This window comes from Saccopteryx bilineata, chromosome 2, assembly GCF_036850765.1.
Source record: "Saccopteryx bilineata isolate mSacBil1 chromosome 2, mSacBil1_pri_phased_curated, whole genome shotgun sequence".
Classification (NCBI taxonomy): domain Eukaryota; kingdom Metazoa; phylum Chordata; class Mammalia; order Chiroptera; family Emballonuridae; genus Saccopteryx; species Saccopteryx bilineata.
The window spans coordinates 392,123,469-392,140,442 of NC_089491.1; the positions used below are offsets into that span (position 1 = coordinate 392,123,469).

Sequence of the window (16,974 nt, forward strand, 5' to 3'; positions counted from 1 at the left end):
TTTCTTAAAAATGTTATTTTATTTTATTAAGTGAGACAGAGAGAGTCAGAGACAGATCAAATCGTAGTTGCGTCACTTTTTAACTGTTCATTGATTGCTTCTCATACGCGCCTTGATGAGGAAGGGGGGGGGGCCCAGCTGAGCCAGTGACCTCTTGTTCAAGCCAGTGACCTTGTGCTCTAGCTAGTGACCTTGGGATTATGCTGATGATCCCACACTTAAGCCAGCGACCCTCACTCAAGCTGGTGAGCCTGCGCACAAGCCGGTGACTTTGGGGTTTTGAACCTGGGACCCCAGCGTCCCAGGTTGACCCTCTATTTACTGCACCACGACCACTGGTCAGGGTATTATTGTTAATATGAATAATGAGAATAAATCACAACATGTACCCACAGAATAAAAGGGAAGTTTGTGATCCTTGAAAACAAGTGAGCAAATAAGTCACTTCACAAACTGACTCCAAACCACTTCTCTTCCACGGCTTACTAGGAAGAAGTTTGGGAAGAGAGATTAAGTAACCTGCCTGGTGACACAGTTACTAACCTGATAAAGCCGGGGTTCGGTCGCCGCAGGACTGGCTCTAGATCTGTCCTTCTGAAGGCATTGCCAAACCCACTGGCATAGTTAGAGAAGAAATTCCCCACGACGATCTCAACAGTTTCCCCTGAGCCAAGTGAAACTGGGAATAAACTGAAACTTTTCCCTTAACTCTGTAGGGCACTGAAATGAGCAGGAGCTGCCTCCCCCAACCCTCGCCCACCCAATCTCACAAAAAGAATATCACTTCCCAACAACGTCTAGCATGAACGAGAACATCTTTCATATCTAGCAGCCAACACAGTGAAGGGTGCATCACTAGCTGTGCTCTCCATCAAACCACTGACACGCACACATTACCTGTCGTCAATAATCATTACACTGGAGGGCGGGATCCCCAGAACACCACAGCTCCGCACAAGCTCTTTCTTACGCGTCTCCCCTTGATTGTAGTAATTTCCTGAGGGTAACAGATATCCGGTGGAAGGTTTAACAGTGGGGATTTACGAGTTTGCTCATTTTTACCTCACCTTGTTCCCTAAAGGAACTAAGCCACTTGAAAAATGTGTGGTTGTGACACAAGGTTGAAGACATCAGAGATCCCACTCAGACACCGCCGTGAGACTACCAGCGGCAGAGCCTCTACAGTCACTGTGGGATCCGTCCCCATCTCTGTACTGACCGCTGTGTCTATCTCCACATCTCTCTGTCTGTCTGTCTGGCAGCCTGCCTGCCTGCATTTTAGTTTCATATTTACATTGTCCATCTTGGATTGCAATGGCTTTCGAGTTAAGCAGATTTAGGATAAAGCCTTCTGTAACCACTCAGAACAAGTGGGGTACCAGCGCCTACTATTCCTTTAAGGCCCTTTAGTTAAATCAACAGTCCTCAACTATCTGTTACAGTTATATAAAGAAGAGGCTCCTGAGTATGACAAGAAAACAGGCAGGCTTCATTCCGAAGATATCCTCCTCGGAAGAGTTTAGCAACCAGCCGTGCCAGCATGCCCCAGGGGACCCGGACACACAGGCATCCCACAGGGGACCCGGACACACAGGCATCTCACAGGGGACCCGGACACACAGGCATGCCCCAGGGGACCCGGACACACAGGCATCCCACAGGGGACCCGGACACACAGGCATGCCCCAGGGGACCCGGACACACAGGCGTCCCACACAGCTCATGCTGTTCTTCTCCCAGCACATGCATTCTACTTCCTAAGACTAGTTCTGGTAGGCGCAACTCCTCCGCATCCTGCAGGATCTACACAGTGACACTTGGTGTCACTAACCTGTCCTTATCTAGCTAATGCACCCCGTACTTAAGCGCGTAGGATCTGTGCTGGTCACCTCACTTTCCAGAGCCGCAGTTCTCTGCGTGTAATGTGGGGATAAGAGCCGTCTGGTAAGGCTTTCCTGACAACTACATGAGCCAATGTATATCCACCCAGCTGGGTCCTCAGTGTTCACTTTTTCTTTCCTTGACTTCTCTATCTTTACCTTCCCATTCCTCCTCTTCCTTTCTTCCTGATCTACAACTCATCCTCATCCTCATCCTCCAGATCACATGGCCTTCCCTTTGGCAAGCCTTGTCCTATTTTCCCTGGCAAGTAATCATTTCCAGTGTTCTGCTCTTCAACATGAACTTTTCTCCATGATTGAATTATTAATTCCCAAAGATCAAAGACCTAAACACTCACGGTCTCGGCCCCGGCAGGGCAGATCTGTAGGTTTGAGTGTCCGCCCAACACGCCAAGGTTGCAGGCCTGATGCCTGGTCAGAGCACATAAGAACCAGCCAATGGCCTGCCCTGTGGGGCGCAGCGGTTAAATGTCAGGCTGGAAAGCAGAAGTCGCCGGTTTAGAACCCTGGGCTTGCCCAGTCCAGGCACAGACGGTCAAGGCCTAAGTGGGAAGGAATGAATTGATGCTTCCCACTCCCCACCACCCCCTTTCTCTCTCTCTGTCTCCCCTCTGTCTAAAATCAATAAAATCTTAAAAAATAAAACGCAACCAATGAATGCATAGATATATGGAACAACTGTTCTCTCCCCCTTCCTCTCATTCTAAAATTAAAAAAAAAAAAAAATAGAAAGACACGGTCTCATTCAACTTTGTCTCGTCCCAGCGTCCAGCTCTCTGGGGGCACTCGTGAAGTGCTGAATGAGAGGCTCTGCTCACTGTTCCCCAAAACACAGAGAAAACTACCCACACTTTAGCAGGGATTCCCCCTAAGGCTAATTTTGAACTGTTTAAACCCAAATGAGACAGTTATTACACTGTATCTAACAAAGGGACTCAATTTTTTATTTTTTATTTTTTTACAGAGACAGAGAGTCAGAGAGAGGGACAGACAGGGACAGAGAGATGAGAAGCATCAGTCATTAGTTTTTCATTGTGCGTTGCAACACCTTAGTTGTTCATTGATTGCTTTCTCATATGTGCCTTGACAGCGGGCCTTCAGCAGACCTAGTAACCCCTTGCTGGAGCCAGCGACCTTGGGTTCAAGCTGGCGGGCTTTTTGCTCAAACCAGATGAGCAGGCGCTCAAGCTGGCGACCTCGGGGTCTTGAACCTGGGTCCTCTGCATCCCAGTCCACTGCGCCACTGCCTGGTCAGGCACAAAGGGACTCACTTTAAAGAGACTCCAGATAACAGCTTAATTTGTATATGCTGTCATCAGAATTTTTTTGTGTGAACATTTTTTTAATGTATCTAGGGTATCTAGGCCTCTGTTTCTATTTTGTTAACATCAGTTGTATAAACATTTTTTAAAAGTCAGATAGAAACAAGTTGGTCTTGTAATGGTTTTGACTAATTTTTTAGACTTTATTTATTTTAGAGAGGAGAGAGAGAGAGAGAGAGAGAGAAGGGGGGAGGAACAGGAAGTGCCAACTCCCATATGTGCCTTGATTAGGCAAGCCCAGGATTTTGAACCAGCAACCTCAGCTTTCCAGGTCGACGCTTTATCCATTGCGCCATCACAGGTCAGGTGGTTTTGACTATTTTGGTCACTGTCAAACCTATACAGATTTCCTGTCCCATTTTGTATTAAGGTTAGTTGATTCTTGGTGATGAAGACTCTAATGCTTATTTTTTTATAAATGTCAACTTTTATTTTTTTTAAGCAAGAGAGAGAAGAGAGACAGACAGGTAGAGAGTTGAAAAGCATCAACTCATAAAAAACAAACAAACAAAAAAAAACTACCTCATTTGAGGTACCTTAGTTGTTCATTGATTACTTTCCCATATGTGTCTTGACAGTGGGGCTCCAACTGAGCCATTGAGCCCTTGCTCAAGTCAGCGATATTGGGCTCAAACCAGCGACTTTGGGCTCAAGCCAGAGGCCATGAGGTCACGTCTATGACCCCACACTCAAGCTGGTGACCTTGGGGTTTTGAACCTGGGTCCTTGACAGCTCATTTCTCTTTAGCACTAATATTCCATTGCCTGGATGTACTAATTTATTTATCCATTCACCTACTGAAAAACATAAAAAAAATTGTTTTCCCCATTGATTTGAGAGGAGGGAGAGAGGGGAAGGGAGAGAAACACTAACTCATTCCACTTAGTTGTGCACTCATCCATTATTTCTCTTAGGTTCCCTGACCAGGGACTGATGAACCCAAGTCCTCTGGGAGGACCCTCCATCCATTGAGCCACCTAGGCAAGGCCCTGAAGAACATCTTAATTGCTTCCAAGTTGTGGCAATTATAAATAAGCTGCTTTAAACAACTGTGTGCATGTTAACATTTTAAAACGTTCATTGATTTTAGAGAGGAAAGGTTAGGGAGAGAGAGAAACATTGATTTGTTGTTCCATTTATCTATGCATTCATTGGTTGATTCTTGTCTGTGCCTTGACAGGGGATTGAACTTGCAACCTTGGCATGTCAGGATGATGCTCTAACCAAATGAGCTGAGAACATCTCCTGAGCCGGGGCTGTGTGCAGGTTTTTGGACATGTTTTCAATCGCTTTGGGTAGATAAATACCAAGTTGGCAATTGCTGGGTGGTTTGGTAAGAATGTTTAGTTTTGTAAGCATCTGCCAAACGAACTGACTTCCCAAGTGCCTGAACTGTCCTGCATCCCTGACACTCATAAATGAGGATTCCTGTCGCTCCTCGTCCTCACCAGCCCTTGGTGGTGTCAGAGTTCCAGATTCTCACTATTCTAAATGTGTAGTGTACACAAATTTTTACTTTTTGATTTTTAATTTATTTAATTTATTTATTCATTTTTAGAGGAGACAGAGAGAAGGGGGGGAGGACCAGGAAGCATCAACTCCCATACGTGCCTTGACGGGGCAAGGGTTTTAAACCGGGACCACAACGTTCTAAGTCAACACTTAATCCGCTGTGCCACCACAGGTCAGACTACTTTTTGATTTTTAGATAAGAATGGGAGAGGGGAGAGAATGGGAGAAAAAGAGTGAGAGAGATCAATTTGTTGTTCCACCTGCACGTGCACTTATTGGTTGATTCTCATATGTGCCCTGATAGGGAGACAATCACAACCTTGGTTATTGTGGGATGATGCTCCAACCAACTGAGCTACCCGGTCAGGAGTAGCACACATAAATTTTAAATAAATGTGCTAAATAAATGAAAAAATCATGTTCATTGAAAAAAATAAAACTGTATAAAATGGTATTTCTGTGAAAGATCTGTATTGAGCCTGACCGGTTGTAGCACGCTGAGGTCCCAGTTCCAGAACTCCAAAGTCACTGGCTTGAGTGCAGGCTTGGGCAGGGGAACATCAACACGATCCCAAGGTCGCGGGCTTGCACAAGGTGTCACTGGCTCAGCCAGAACACCCCTCCCCTCGGCATGTATGAGATGCAATCAATGAATGACTGAAGTAATGCAACTACAAGGTGATGCTTCCCATCTCTCTCCCTTTCTCTTTCTCTCAAAAACAACAGCAACTAAAAAACAACACTGTATTGAAGGAGAACTGGAATGACACACAAGCAAATGGGAAGAAGAGGTCATCAGCATGTTATAAACAGCTTTATTGAGGTAAAACTTTACAAGCCATAAAAAATTCACCCTTTGTATATGTACAGTTCAATGACTTCATTTACAAACTTGTACAATTTTCATCATAGTCCAGTATCACGGTCAATTTTGTTTTCTCATTCCATTTCTGAATGTATGGTAAAGGAGTACTTACTCTCTGCAAGTACCCTTCACTGAAAGATGGGCAGTGTTTAACTGCAAAATTACCTATAAAATTATCTTCTAGTCTAATGATCTATCTGTTCACTTTGGCGTGTGCATCTTTTTTTTTTCTAGGACAAGATCAACATTTAAAAGCATCAGGAAGGTCCTTTGCTATGGCTAGAAGTAAAACGTTCAGGGCTGAGCAAGCATGATACAACCTAGCTTGTTTGACAAAGCCTGACAAGACCGTTATTCATGGTCCTTCTGCAGGTAAAAGGTTCCACAGAATGAGCCCAGTCGCATTTCCCATGGGAAAAGTCGGTACTGAACGGAACCACAGGTGAGCAGTTCTCTTGCGCTCAGTTCTGCTATAATAGAAGAGAGTAGAGTAGATAAAGCAGAGGACGGACCCTAACCAAACCTGGGAAGCTGGGCGCTCCAGTCCCTAGGCTGGGGCCACCGCTTCTCGGTGAAGCGCCCAGAGAAAGGACCTTCGGCGTCATTATTCACTTAGCTCTCTGCAATATAAAGTCCTCTGGGGGAAAAAAAGTCGACCGAGATAGGTTAGCACTTTAAAACAGCCCCCGGTCCCGACACCCCGCCTGCAGTCTTCCTACCTGCAGAGAAGCAGAGCAGGAACACGCGGTGTCTCCGGCGGGCCAAGCCCAGCAAAGTGGGGGCAAAGAACATGGCTTCATCGTCGGGGTGCGCGATCACCAGGAGGGTCCGGCTGCCGCTTCCCAACGCGCCGGCCTGCCCCTGACGCTTCATTCGTTCCCAGGAGTCCCAAACCCAGAAGATACCGGGGACTAGGACCACCGCCACCGCCAGGCACACGACACCCATCGCGTCCATGCTAAGCGATACTGCGCCTGCGCCACAGAAAAAAACGTGCGGCGGGTCCGGCCTCCGGCGGGAAAACCGCTCCCTGCAGAAACTGCGTTCCGGTGTCGGTCCGTTCGCCAACCCGCTCCAATGGCTTCTGCAAGCTTTACACGTCGGGTTCCCCGTCGTGGTTCCACACGACCGCCTCCCCAACACGTGTTTTGCCAGGCCGGTGGCCAGCTCGATCTGAGAGCTGAGCCGAACCCCCCAACCCCCCTTTCCTTCCCGGTTCTCTACACTGATCTTTGCACCGTCCCATCATTTCCCTAGAAGCGTGCGCCCCGGGAGCACACTCTGTCGTCGCCAGGGCCGCAGGCTCCTCCGACGGGGTGACTCTTAAGAGAGTCGGGGCCGACGGCGCGGGCAAGTCGGCATCGCCCGTGTTTTCAGCGAGGTCTCCGTGCGAACAACAGCCGGAGCACCGCACCGGGCAATGTCTCAGGTAGGTCGACTTGCACCCAGCCGGCTCCCAGCATGTGGGGGGCCGGCTCTAACCCCCGCAGGTCCGGGCCGGAGGAGGCTGATGCCGTCCCGCCGCGCCGCGAAGGGGTCGCAAGGTCCGAGGCGTGACCCTCCGTCCTTCCCTTTCCCACGCGCGAGGGGCGTCGGCCGGTTCGTGGTGGGCGCCCCGGCTCGTGCGCAATGGCGGCGGGCTGGCCCCGGGCCCGTGTCAGGTAGAGGAAGCTGCTGTTATTGTTGTTGTCGCCGCCGCCGCCGCCGCAAGGCTGAGACGAGACAGGCAGGACCCCGGCGCAGGGCAACCCAGGAAGCAGCGCCGACTGCGGCGGCCCGTCCCGCCGGCGGAGGGAGTGGCTCCTCCCACTTCCGGAAGGGGCGGATCCCGAGCCGGAGCCGCCTCAGCCGCGGCCGCCGCGGCTCGGGGTGGGGGAAGGGGAGGGCGAGGGGGTGAGTCAAGATGGCGGCCAAGGTGGCGAAACAGCAGCAGCAGCAGCAGCAGCCGCCGCGGCGGCGGGGGTGGCGGCTGGAGTGAGCACCCGGCTCGCCGCGCCCAGCGAGGTCCGAAGCGAGGGACCCGCAGCCGGGGCCGCGTCCCGCTCCTCAGCGCCGGGCCGCGCCGGCTGCCAAGCTCCGCCCGCTCCCGGTGAGTAGGCCCCGGGCCTCTGGGCTCCCGGGCCCCGGCTCGGTGTGCGGGGGGCTCCCGAGGGCCCGGGCCGCGGGGGCGGCCTCACTGCAGGGCCGGGGGGACTCCTCGGGCCTGGCGGGTTGGGGACCCGCTTCTCCGCGGCCGGGCGAGCGGAGCGGAGGCGGCTCCGGGGTTCGGGGGGAAGGGGGGTGGTGGCCGCGCCCGGCCGGCGCGCGGGGGGCGGGGGCGTGCGTGGCCCGAGGCCCCCCAGGGGGACCCCGAGTGGGCCGGGCGCGTGTGGGGTTCCCAGGGCGGGTGGGGGTACCCCGAGTGGGCCGGGCGTGTGTGGGGGTCCCAGGGCGGGTGGGGGGACCCCAAGTGGGCCGGGCGCGGGTGGGGGTCCCAGGGCGCGTGGGAGTCCCAGGGAGGGTGGGGGGACCCCGAGTGTGCCGGGCGCAGGTGGGGAACCTCGGGAGTGTGGGGGGCCCCGGGGCGGGTTGGGGAACCCCGAGTGGGCCGGGCGCGGGTGGGGGCCCCCGGGGCGAGTGGGGGTCCCAGGGCGCGTGGGAGTCCCAGGGCGGGTGGGGGGACCCCGAGTGGGCCGGGCGCAGGTGGGGAACCCCGGGAGTGTGGGGGGCCCCGGGGCGGGTTGGGGAACCCCGAGTGGGCCGAGCGCAGGTGGGGGGCCCCGGGCGCGGCCCGCACAGGTGGCCTCGGCGCGCGCTCTTGGGGCGGAGTTGGTGGCCGGGTTACTAGGGGGGGTGACAGCGAGGGACGAGTACAGGGAGAGCAAACTCCTTCTTTCTCACCGGCTCGCTCCCGGGTGTCATGGCGAAGGGCTGGGTAGAGGCAGAGATTGCAGAAGATGAGAATTTTGTACCTTTCTCTGCCCTTTTCATTGTGGGGGCCTTCGTAGGCGAAGTCGGGACTTTTTTTTTTTTTTTTTTTTCTGTTTTGGGGAAGAAAGAGGGATTGTAGGAGCTATAATTGAGAAATCAGCTCTTCCTGGAGAGGAAACGGACTTTGCTTTTTCCTTCTTTTTTGGGGGAAGGAACTGAGTTAGGTAGACTCGTCTATGCAAGCCGTGGATGGGGAGAAGGATGTTGAAGTCGGTTTTGTTTTGCCGATGTTGTCGGCCACCCTGCGTGCTGCCTTAACAGAGTTCACCTGGGAGAGGAGTGGGACGTGGGGAATTATGATTTTTGGGATGAGGATATATCCACCTGCATCCCATTTGCTTCTCTAATCGTATTCTTCATTCTATTGACATCTACATTCCTTGTGTGCACCCGGGTGAGGTTAATAATAGGAGGAGAAACATTGTGCAAAGAGCGACAGGCCTGGGATTTTAAGATGGCAACAGATAATCATTCCTTCAACATATGCTGATGGGTCACATGTGATTGTCCCTCGGATAACAGAAGTTGATGGCATTATTTAATATTTAATGGTTGTTTTTTTTTTTAATGTTTTCATGTACCTTTTCATAAAGATGTTTATTGGTTGAACTAATTTTCCTGGGCTTCGGAGCAGACCGGTTTTTAGAACCTTAATATCTAAATGGGTAGAAATTGCAGACAAAATAAGTTGTTGGGAAAGAAATAGTGTCTTAATTTTCTTCTTTTGTGAAAATCCAGGGGAAGTTTATTTTCATGTTGATAGTACACAGCTGCTTTGCCTTGCTTTAATTTAAGCATACTTGTTAATGGAAATTGAGGTTAACACACGTGTGTGTATATATAAATACTATATGCATACACATACACATAAGGGTGTGATTACTTGCAATACTAAAATAAAATCGTCTTTCTCTTTACAAAAGGCTTGCCATATATTGGGCTACTCTCCCAGAGAAAATATAATACAGAGTCCTGATACTTCCTTTACTGAACATTATGACATTTGGGAATAATCAACCTTTGTATGCTTCAGTTTCCTCACCTATGATAGTATGAAAACATCTGCTCTCCTAGGGTTGGTGTTGTGATCCTGAGAAAGTTAATAGTTATGAAATTAGTACTTTGGCCAGACTGAAAGGGCTACATTTCTGTAAGGTAGTAATAGTTTCCTCGCGCCTGTGAAATGTTTTATTTGCCCATCTAATGGCATTAACTGTTTCTACCTTGTGTTTAGGTTTTTTATGTACCTGTTTTTATCTCCTCTTGAGGGCAGGACAGACCCTTCTCTGATTTTATGTTTAAGGCACTGTAAGATTTTATTTCTGTGTAAGATATTGGCATGGCAAATATCTGTTATAAACATTGTATTTTAACTAGAAAAATGTATTCCTGTTCCAACTTACCAGATACACTTGTTATCTCTGCTGTGACATATCTATATAGCTGTAATTCTCTCTCTGGCCTCACAAGAATATACATATATTTTTAACTGGATGTCTTGTTCAGTTTAATTATATAGTAAAACTTAAGTATTTGGCTGCCCACGTAATTAAAAAGAAGCACAAAATGCTTGAAAAGAACTTATGCTTTTTGAGTTTAAGTGATTAAAAGTTTGTTCCAAGGCCAAAGAAATTTATATTAGTTAGGTTTTTTAAAGTTTTTTAAAAAAAATTGGTGAAGGGTGAGATTTTTCTTGCCATTGTTTTCTGCATTTGAAAACGAAGGACTTTGACTAGGCCAGGGATTGATTGATGTAGGTTAGAGATTTTCAACCTTTTTCATCTCATGGCACATATGAATTACTAAAATTCTGCAGCACACCAAAAAATATAGGTTTTTCTGATCTGACAAAAAAAAATATAGGCATAATTTTGATTCATTCACACCAGACAGCTGTTTGTTGTGCTGTTGCCTTTTTTTTTTTTTTTTTTTTTTTGACAGGCTTGAGGGAAAAGAGGTCAGTGCTCCTGACTAAATAGTCAGGTATTACATGTTTTAAAGTTCTTGCAGCACACTGGTTGAAAATTGCTGATGTAGGGCAAATGTCAGGCTATTTGTTACTTGTTTTTTTTTGTGGGTTTATTTTTTGTTGTTGTGGGTGCTCTTCAGTTTTATTGTATTTTGTGATGTCTTAATTGCAATTTTAATTTCTTTTTGATGCCTAGGAATAATAGAGTCTCCCATATTTAGTTATTTCCATATCTGTTTGTTTTACAGGTTTGGCTTTTACTGGAATATGGCATAAACATGTAGTAAATGTTGATCATAAATTATTGTGTGGACTTATTTGTTGATTAGAGAATCAGTTATAGTTCATTGCATTGTAACCAGTGTTAGATGCCTTTTATGTTCTGGGTACATTACTAAATGTTATAAAGGTATAAAATTGAACAGATTAATATATGCACAAATAATTCAGTCGATGGGTTGCTTGATATTTTGTCCTTTTCAAGTTTAAGGATGGAAAAAATACATTTAGATAGATGGTTAAGAAAACATTTTGTGCGTGACCAGATGGTGGCGCAGTGGATGGAGCATTGAACTGGGACACAGAGGACCCAGGTTCGAAACTCTGCCAGCTTAAATGTGGCTCACCAGCTTGAGCATGGGGTCACTGGCTTGAGCCCAAGGTCTCTGGCTTGAGCAAGGGGTCACTTGCTCTGCTGTGGCCAACCCCCCCCCCCCCAAAGGCACATATGGAAGGCAATCAATGAACAACTAAGGTGCTGCAAGAAAGAATTGATGTTTCTTATCTCTTCCTGCCTGCCTGTCTGTCCCTGTCTGTCACAAAAAACAAACACAGAACATTTTGTTTCCCATCAGGACTTATTAGGAGTATTGGAAAGCTACAAAAAGCTTCTGCTATGTAGCAATTACTATGTAGAGCATCTGTTTTTTTATTTTGGTATTTTGTGATGGTGGTTTTCCTTGAACATTTTTTACTGTTTTACTACCATCTTTTTCTACCCTAGGAGCTAGTGTGCTCAAAATATATTACTTAGATAGTGTTCAGATATAACATGCGTTTTTTTCTGAGTCTTCTTTGTATTTGAAGGTAAGACTGTACAAAGCCATGTAACTGTATCTTGGAGTCCTTCAGTTTAACCCTTTGAGTAGAACGAACATTCATGTATGTCCTCGTGCCTCCTGAGCATCCAGAGTACAATCAATTTATTTTAAAAATGTGTAAGGCAACATTAAAGAAAGGCAAATGTATGTGTTCTTCTTGTTTCCATAAATTGGTAATCACACAAATACGATTTTAAATTAATAAATCTGTAACTGGAACTAATTTCATTTTTTGAAAAATAAACTCACTCCGGGGATCAGCGAGCATGAAAAAACTCACTACTCAAAGCATTAATTCTTCCATGTGTGCTGCTATTACTTTTACTTAAAGGTGATCTCAAAAACATTTAAGTTGCTTAGAACAAAATGCTAATTGATAGGTTTACAGACCGTGGAGTTACATGGATGCTCTAGAGGTGCTCCTCAGTGGTGTTACACCCTGATAAACCCACCTGCAGTTGAAAACAACGTAAGCCGGAAGTGCACTGAGCAGACCTAACCTGCTGAAGGAACATCCTAGACCAGCCTGCCTTCAACATGCGGAGGACGCTGACATTCGCTTACATTTATTTTGGGCTGATGTTTCATCTCAAGAGTGACTGCTTTCCTTTTCCCACCAGAAGCAAGAGGCACAGATGGCTGTTTTGTAGATGGGATGGGATGGGAAAACACAAAACACTATCCAAATTGTGCTGGTAACTCCATCCATTGTAGGGTGTCTCCTGTTTGCCCTTGTGAGGGCAAGCCTGACTGGGAGCCTCGCCTACCGTGCTACGCAGCGTTACCAGGGCGTGTTGTACTGCACATTGATAGCCCTGGAAAAGATGAAAACTCGAAGCATGGTTTCTACTGAATGCTATCACTTTCACAGCATCATCAAGTCAAAAAATGGCGTTAAGTAGAAGAAGTGTAAGTTGGGGCTGTCTGTAGTCTTAACTTGTTTTCCTGTTTTCTGAGGGTTACAGAAATGAAAAGATCGCCTAAATGACTGTAGTTGAACTAGCAGAATCTGATGCTTTGACATCCAGTGTAGTGTTCCTGTCATTATATACTGTATCATCTGTGACAGCAGTTTTCAACTGGTGTGCCACAAGAATTTTAAAAACATGTAATACCTAATTATTCATTTAGGGACAGTGACCTCTTTTCCCTTAGATTGTCAAATAAAAAAATGGCACCAGTCGGCCTGACCTGTGGTGGCGCAGTGGATAAAGCGTCGACCTGGAAACACTGAGGTCGCTGGTTCGAAACCCTGGGCTTGCCTGGTCAAGGCACATATGGGAGTTGATGCTTCCTGCTCCTCCCCCTTCTCTCTCTCTCCTCTCTCTCTCTCCTTTCTAAAATGAATAAAAAAAAAAAAAAATGGCACCGGTCAACACAACAATAGCCGTCCAGTGTGAATGATTCAGAATTAAGCCTACTTAGTAATTAGTTTATATGTGCATAAGATAAAAAAGCTTGAAAATCTCTAACCTATGGGATTATTCAGTGTGATGATTGACAGTTACTTAAAACAAAAATTGGAGTGGGTAGGAATGAGTATTGAATTTATTTCTTAATTTTAAATTTCTGCAATGAAAATGCAATTTGAGAACAGTATTATTGTATATCAATAGTATGATCACTGGAAATTATTTACTTAGCTTAATTTTCAATGCCATGATTAAACAAAAATATGTTTGAGCTTATCTGGACCTAGTGATATTTCATGTAATTAAAGTATTGACAGAAATTTTATTGTGCCAGTGGTTACCTCTGAGAACTAATCAGATGCTTCACTAACTCTAAAACTTCTGGATTTTTTTTTTATTATGAGGGACTTTAATTGTTATATAGAAGCTTAGATAACTAGCATGAGCATGGACTGTATTCTTAATGCTACATTGAAAAGCTCATATAGAATTATCAGTTTTCTGTAGTACTCAAGCCATAAAATTTATTTTAAAGAAAAAGTTTTGTTTTATTTTTTATTTTTATTTATTTTTGTATTTTTCTGAAGCTGGAAACAGGGAGGCAGTCAGACAAACTCCCGCATGCGCCTGACCAGGATCCACCCGGCACGCCCACCAGGGGCAATGCTGTGGCCATCCAGGCGTCGTTCTGTTGTGACCAGAGCCACTCTAGCGCCTGAGGCAGAGGCCATGGAGCCATCCCAGCGCCTGGGCCATCTTTGCTCCAATGGAGCCTTGGCTGTGAGAGGGGAAGAGAGAGATAGAGAGGAAGGAGAGGGGGAGGGGTGGAGAAGCAGATGGGTGCTTCTCTTGTGTGCCCTGGCCGGGAATTGAACCCGGGACTTCTGCACGCCAGGCCGATGCTCTACCACTGAGCCAACCGGCCAGGGCCTGTTTTATATTTTTTTAAGGCTGATATCTTCATATGAATACTCAAGTATTGCACATTTTTTTATTCTATTGGGCTGTTAAGTAATATGCTTCTTTTATGTTGTGTTAAGAAGTTTTGTGCCCAGGCCAATTTGCTCAGTGGTAGAGCCTCACCCGGTGTGAGTAAGTTCCCAGGTTTGATTCCTGGCCAGGGCATACAGGAGAAGTGCCCATCTGCTTTTCCACTCTTCCCCACTCTTCTCCCTCTCCTTTCTCTCTGTCTCTCTCTTCCCCTCCTGCAGCGAAGGCTCCATTGGAGCAAAGTTGGCCCAGGCACTTAAAAAGGCTCCATGGACTCTGCCTCAGGCGCTAGAATGGCTCCGATTGCAGCAGTGCAGTGACCCAGATGGGCATGCTGGTGGATCCCGGTCAGGCGCATGCGGGAGTCTGTCTCTCTGCCTCGCCACTTCTCACTTCGGAAAAATACAACAACAACAAAAATGTTGTTATTTCTCATACAATGCCTTTTGCTAGAATGCTGTTTCCCTACCTTCCTCTTCGAAACTTGACCACATTTTAATTCTGCCTATTTTTGGAGGGTTTGATGACATATCACTTCATCCAGCAAGTCTCCCTCCACTCCTGTTTCTCCAAAGATTTATATTTTTCATTCTGAAAATTAGTAATGTTTTATTTATGCCTCTACTATAACATCATAGTTATTTACGTTCGTGTTCATTTAGTCCCCTCCAGACCATAAGCCCATTGTGGGCATGATTATATTTCAGTAATTTCTAATTCTTCCTCTGTCCCAATTCTCAGAATAACACTTTGAACCCAGGGAGTGTACGGTAGAAATTGGTGAACTTCCAGAAAAGAGTCTAGCTGCTGGAATTTTTGGTGTGGTGGTTGTTGAAGCAGACTGATGCATATGTGGGAGCTTGATGGAGTCAGTTTTTGGAAATTAAAGGGCAGGTAAGAATTCACCAGTGCTGGCGATGCAGTATGTCTATAATCAGTGAGTTTCAAAGCATTTCTTTCTTTCTTTCTTTCTTTCTTTCTTTCTTTCTTTCTTTCTTTCTTTCTTTCTTTCTTTCTTTCTATTTATTCATTTTAGAGAGGAGAGGGAGAGACAGACAGAGAGAGAGAGACAGAGAGAGAGAAGGGGGGGAGGAGCTGGAAGCATCAACTCCCATATGTGCCTTGACCAGGCAAGCCCAGGGTTTTGAACCAGCGACCTCAGCATTTCCAGGTCGACGCTTTATCCACTGTGCCACCACAGGTCAGGCCTCAAAGCATTTCTTTAAAAAAATATGTAAGTTTACTGGGATATTTGGGAGAAAGAGAAACTAAACATGGGATTCGTTCACCTGGGACTTTATATTTCCAGATAATAGAGCAAGAATGTTAACTTATATACTCAGGGACTTTAGAGCTTTTCAGTGGTGGGAAAAAATTGTGAATTAGGAATATGGACTAGTTGGTTTGCAGGATTATTAGCGAATCCCTTTTAAAAAATAGTGCTGATAAATTTTTATTATTTTTTAAGGGTTTTTTTATTTAATTTTTTTTTTTTTTGTTTTTTTTTTTTTTACAGAGACAGAGAGTGAGTCAGAGAGAGGGATAGACAGGGACAGACAGGAACAGAGAGATGAGAAGCATCAATCATCAGTTTTTCGTTGCGCATTGCAACACCTTAGTTGTTCATTGATTACTTTCTTATATGTGCCTTGACCGCAGGCCTTCAGCAGACCGAGTGACCCCTTGCTCGAGCCAGTGACCTTGGGTCCAAGCTAGTGAGCTTTTGCTCAAACCAGATGAGCCCGTGCTTTAGCTGGTGACCTCGGGGTCTCGAACCTGGGTCCTTAGCATTCCAGTCCGACGCTCTATCCACTGCACCACCGCCTGGTCAGGCAAGGGGTTTTATTTTTATTCATTTTAGAGAAAGAGAGAGAGAGAGAAGGCAGGGAGGAGCAGAAAGTATCAACTCCCATATGTGCCTTGACCAGACAAGCCTAGGTTTTCGAACTGATGACCTCAGCGTTCCAGGTCGTCCACGTTTTATCTACTGTGCCAACACAGGTCAGGCCGGCACTGATAAGTTCTACATCAAAAATGAGCCCTGGCCGGTTGGCTCAGCGGTAGAGCGTCGGCCTAGCGTGCGGAGGACCCGGGTTCGATTCCCGGCCAGGGCACACAGGAGAAGCGCCCATTTGCTTCTCCACCCCTCCGCCGCGCTTTCCTCTCTGTCTCTCTCTTCCCCTCCCGCAGCCAAGGCTCCATTGGAGCAGAGATGGCCCGGGCGCTGGGCATGGCTCTGTGGCCTCTGCCTCAGGCGCTAGAGTGGCTCTGGTCGCAATATGGCGACGCCCAGGATGGGCAGAGCATCGCCCCCTGGGGGGCAGAGCACCGCCCCTGGTGGGCGGGCCGGGTGGATCCCGGTCGGGCGCATGCGGGAGTCTGTCTGACTGTCTCTCCCTGTTTCCAGCTTCAGAAAAATGAAAAAAAAAAAAAAAAAAAAAAAAAAAAAAAATGGAACCTTTAAGTAAATTAGTCAAATGCTAAGGAAAAGTCAAGATTATCAAATTATTTTAACCCCCTCCTCCAGTATCTACATTTCCCTTGGAATAACATACAGATTTGTATAATTTTGAAATGTTTAAGTAGTTATTATGTCTTTGAACTCTTCAAAGATGTTTAACTTTGTATGGCTTTTGATTAAGTTCTTTTAATTCAGTTTTGATTTACAATAACTTTTGTGTATTTGGAATGAAACCAAAACTTGTGGTGTATAGGAGTTACAGCCGAAAATATACACAGTGTAAATGCACCAGGCGTAGGTAGTGTGCAGTCCATTAACTGTGTGTGTGTGTGTGTGTGTGTGTGTGTGTGTATGTATGTGTATGTGTGTATGTGTGGGGGGGTGGGGGAGGAGGGAACTCCACGGAGCGGAGGGGAGAGGGAGAAGTTACTCTGTAGTCATGCAAAATCTCTTTCATGAGTGAAGGAGGATG

The 16,974-nt window shown here is 46.7% G+C and overlaps 2 protein-coding genes across 28 annotated transcripts in view; one reads left to right on the forward strand and one right to left on the reverse strand.

Annotated features, from left to right (window-relative positions):
- The window catches only part of PIGL (phosphatidylinositol glycan anchor biosynthesis class L), a 57,813-nt gene extending 51,256 nt beyond the window's left edge, over positions 1-6,557 (reverse strand). For all 5 annotated transcript variants that reach the window (XR_010729591.1, XR_010729590.1, XM_066264361.1 and 2 more), the window contains exons 1-2: positions 6,320-6,557; positions 898-997 (exon numbers count right to left, since the gene is read on the reverse strand). Coding sequence is in view for 3 of the 5 variants with exons in the window: in XM_066264361.1 (XP_066120458.1) it covers positions 898-997; positions 6,320-6,557 (338 nt within the window). In the remaining 2 variants the exon portion in view is untranslated. The remainder of the gene's footprint in view (positions 1-897; positions 998-6,319) is intronic.
- A 337-nt stretch (positions 6,558-6,894) lies between these two features.
- Positions 6,895-16,974, forward strand: part of NCOR1 (nuclear receptor corepressor 1) — a 123,863-nt gene continuing 113,783 nt past the window's right edge. For 22 of the 23 annotated variants that reach the window (XM_066264325.1, XM_066264327.1, XM_066264345.1 and 19 more), the window contains exon 1: positions 7,473-7,689. The gene's annotated coding sequence lies outside the window, so the exon portion shown is untranslated. Of the gene's footprint in view, positions 7,030-7,472; positions 7,690-16,974 lie in introns of those variants that run through there. The other variant, XM_066264326.1, reaches the window with a different exon arrangement.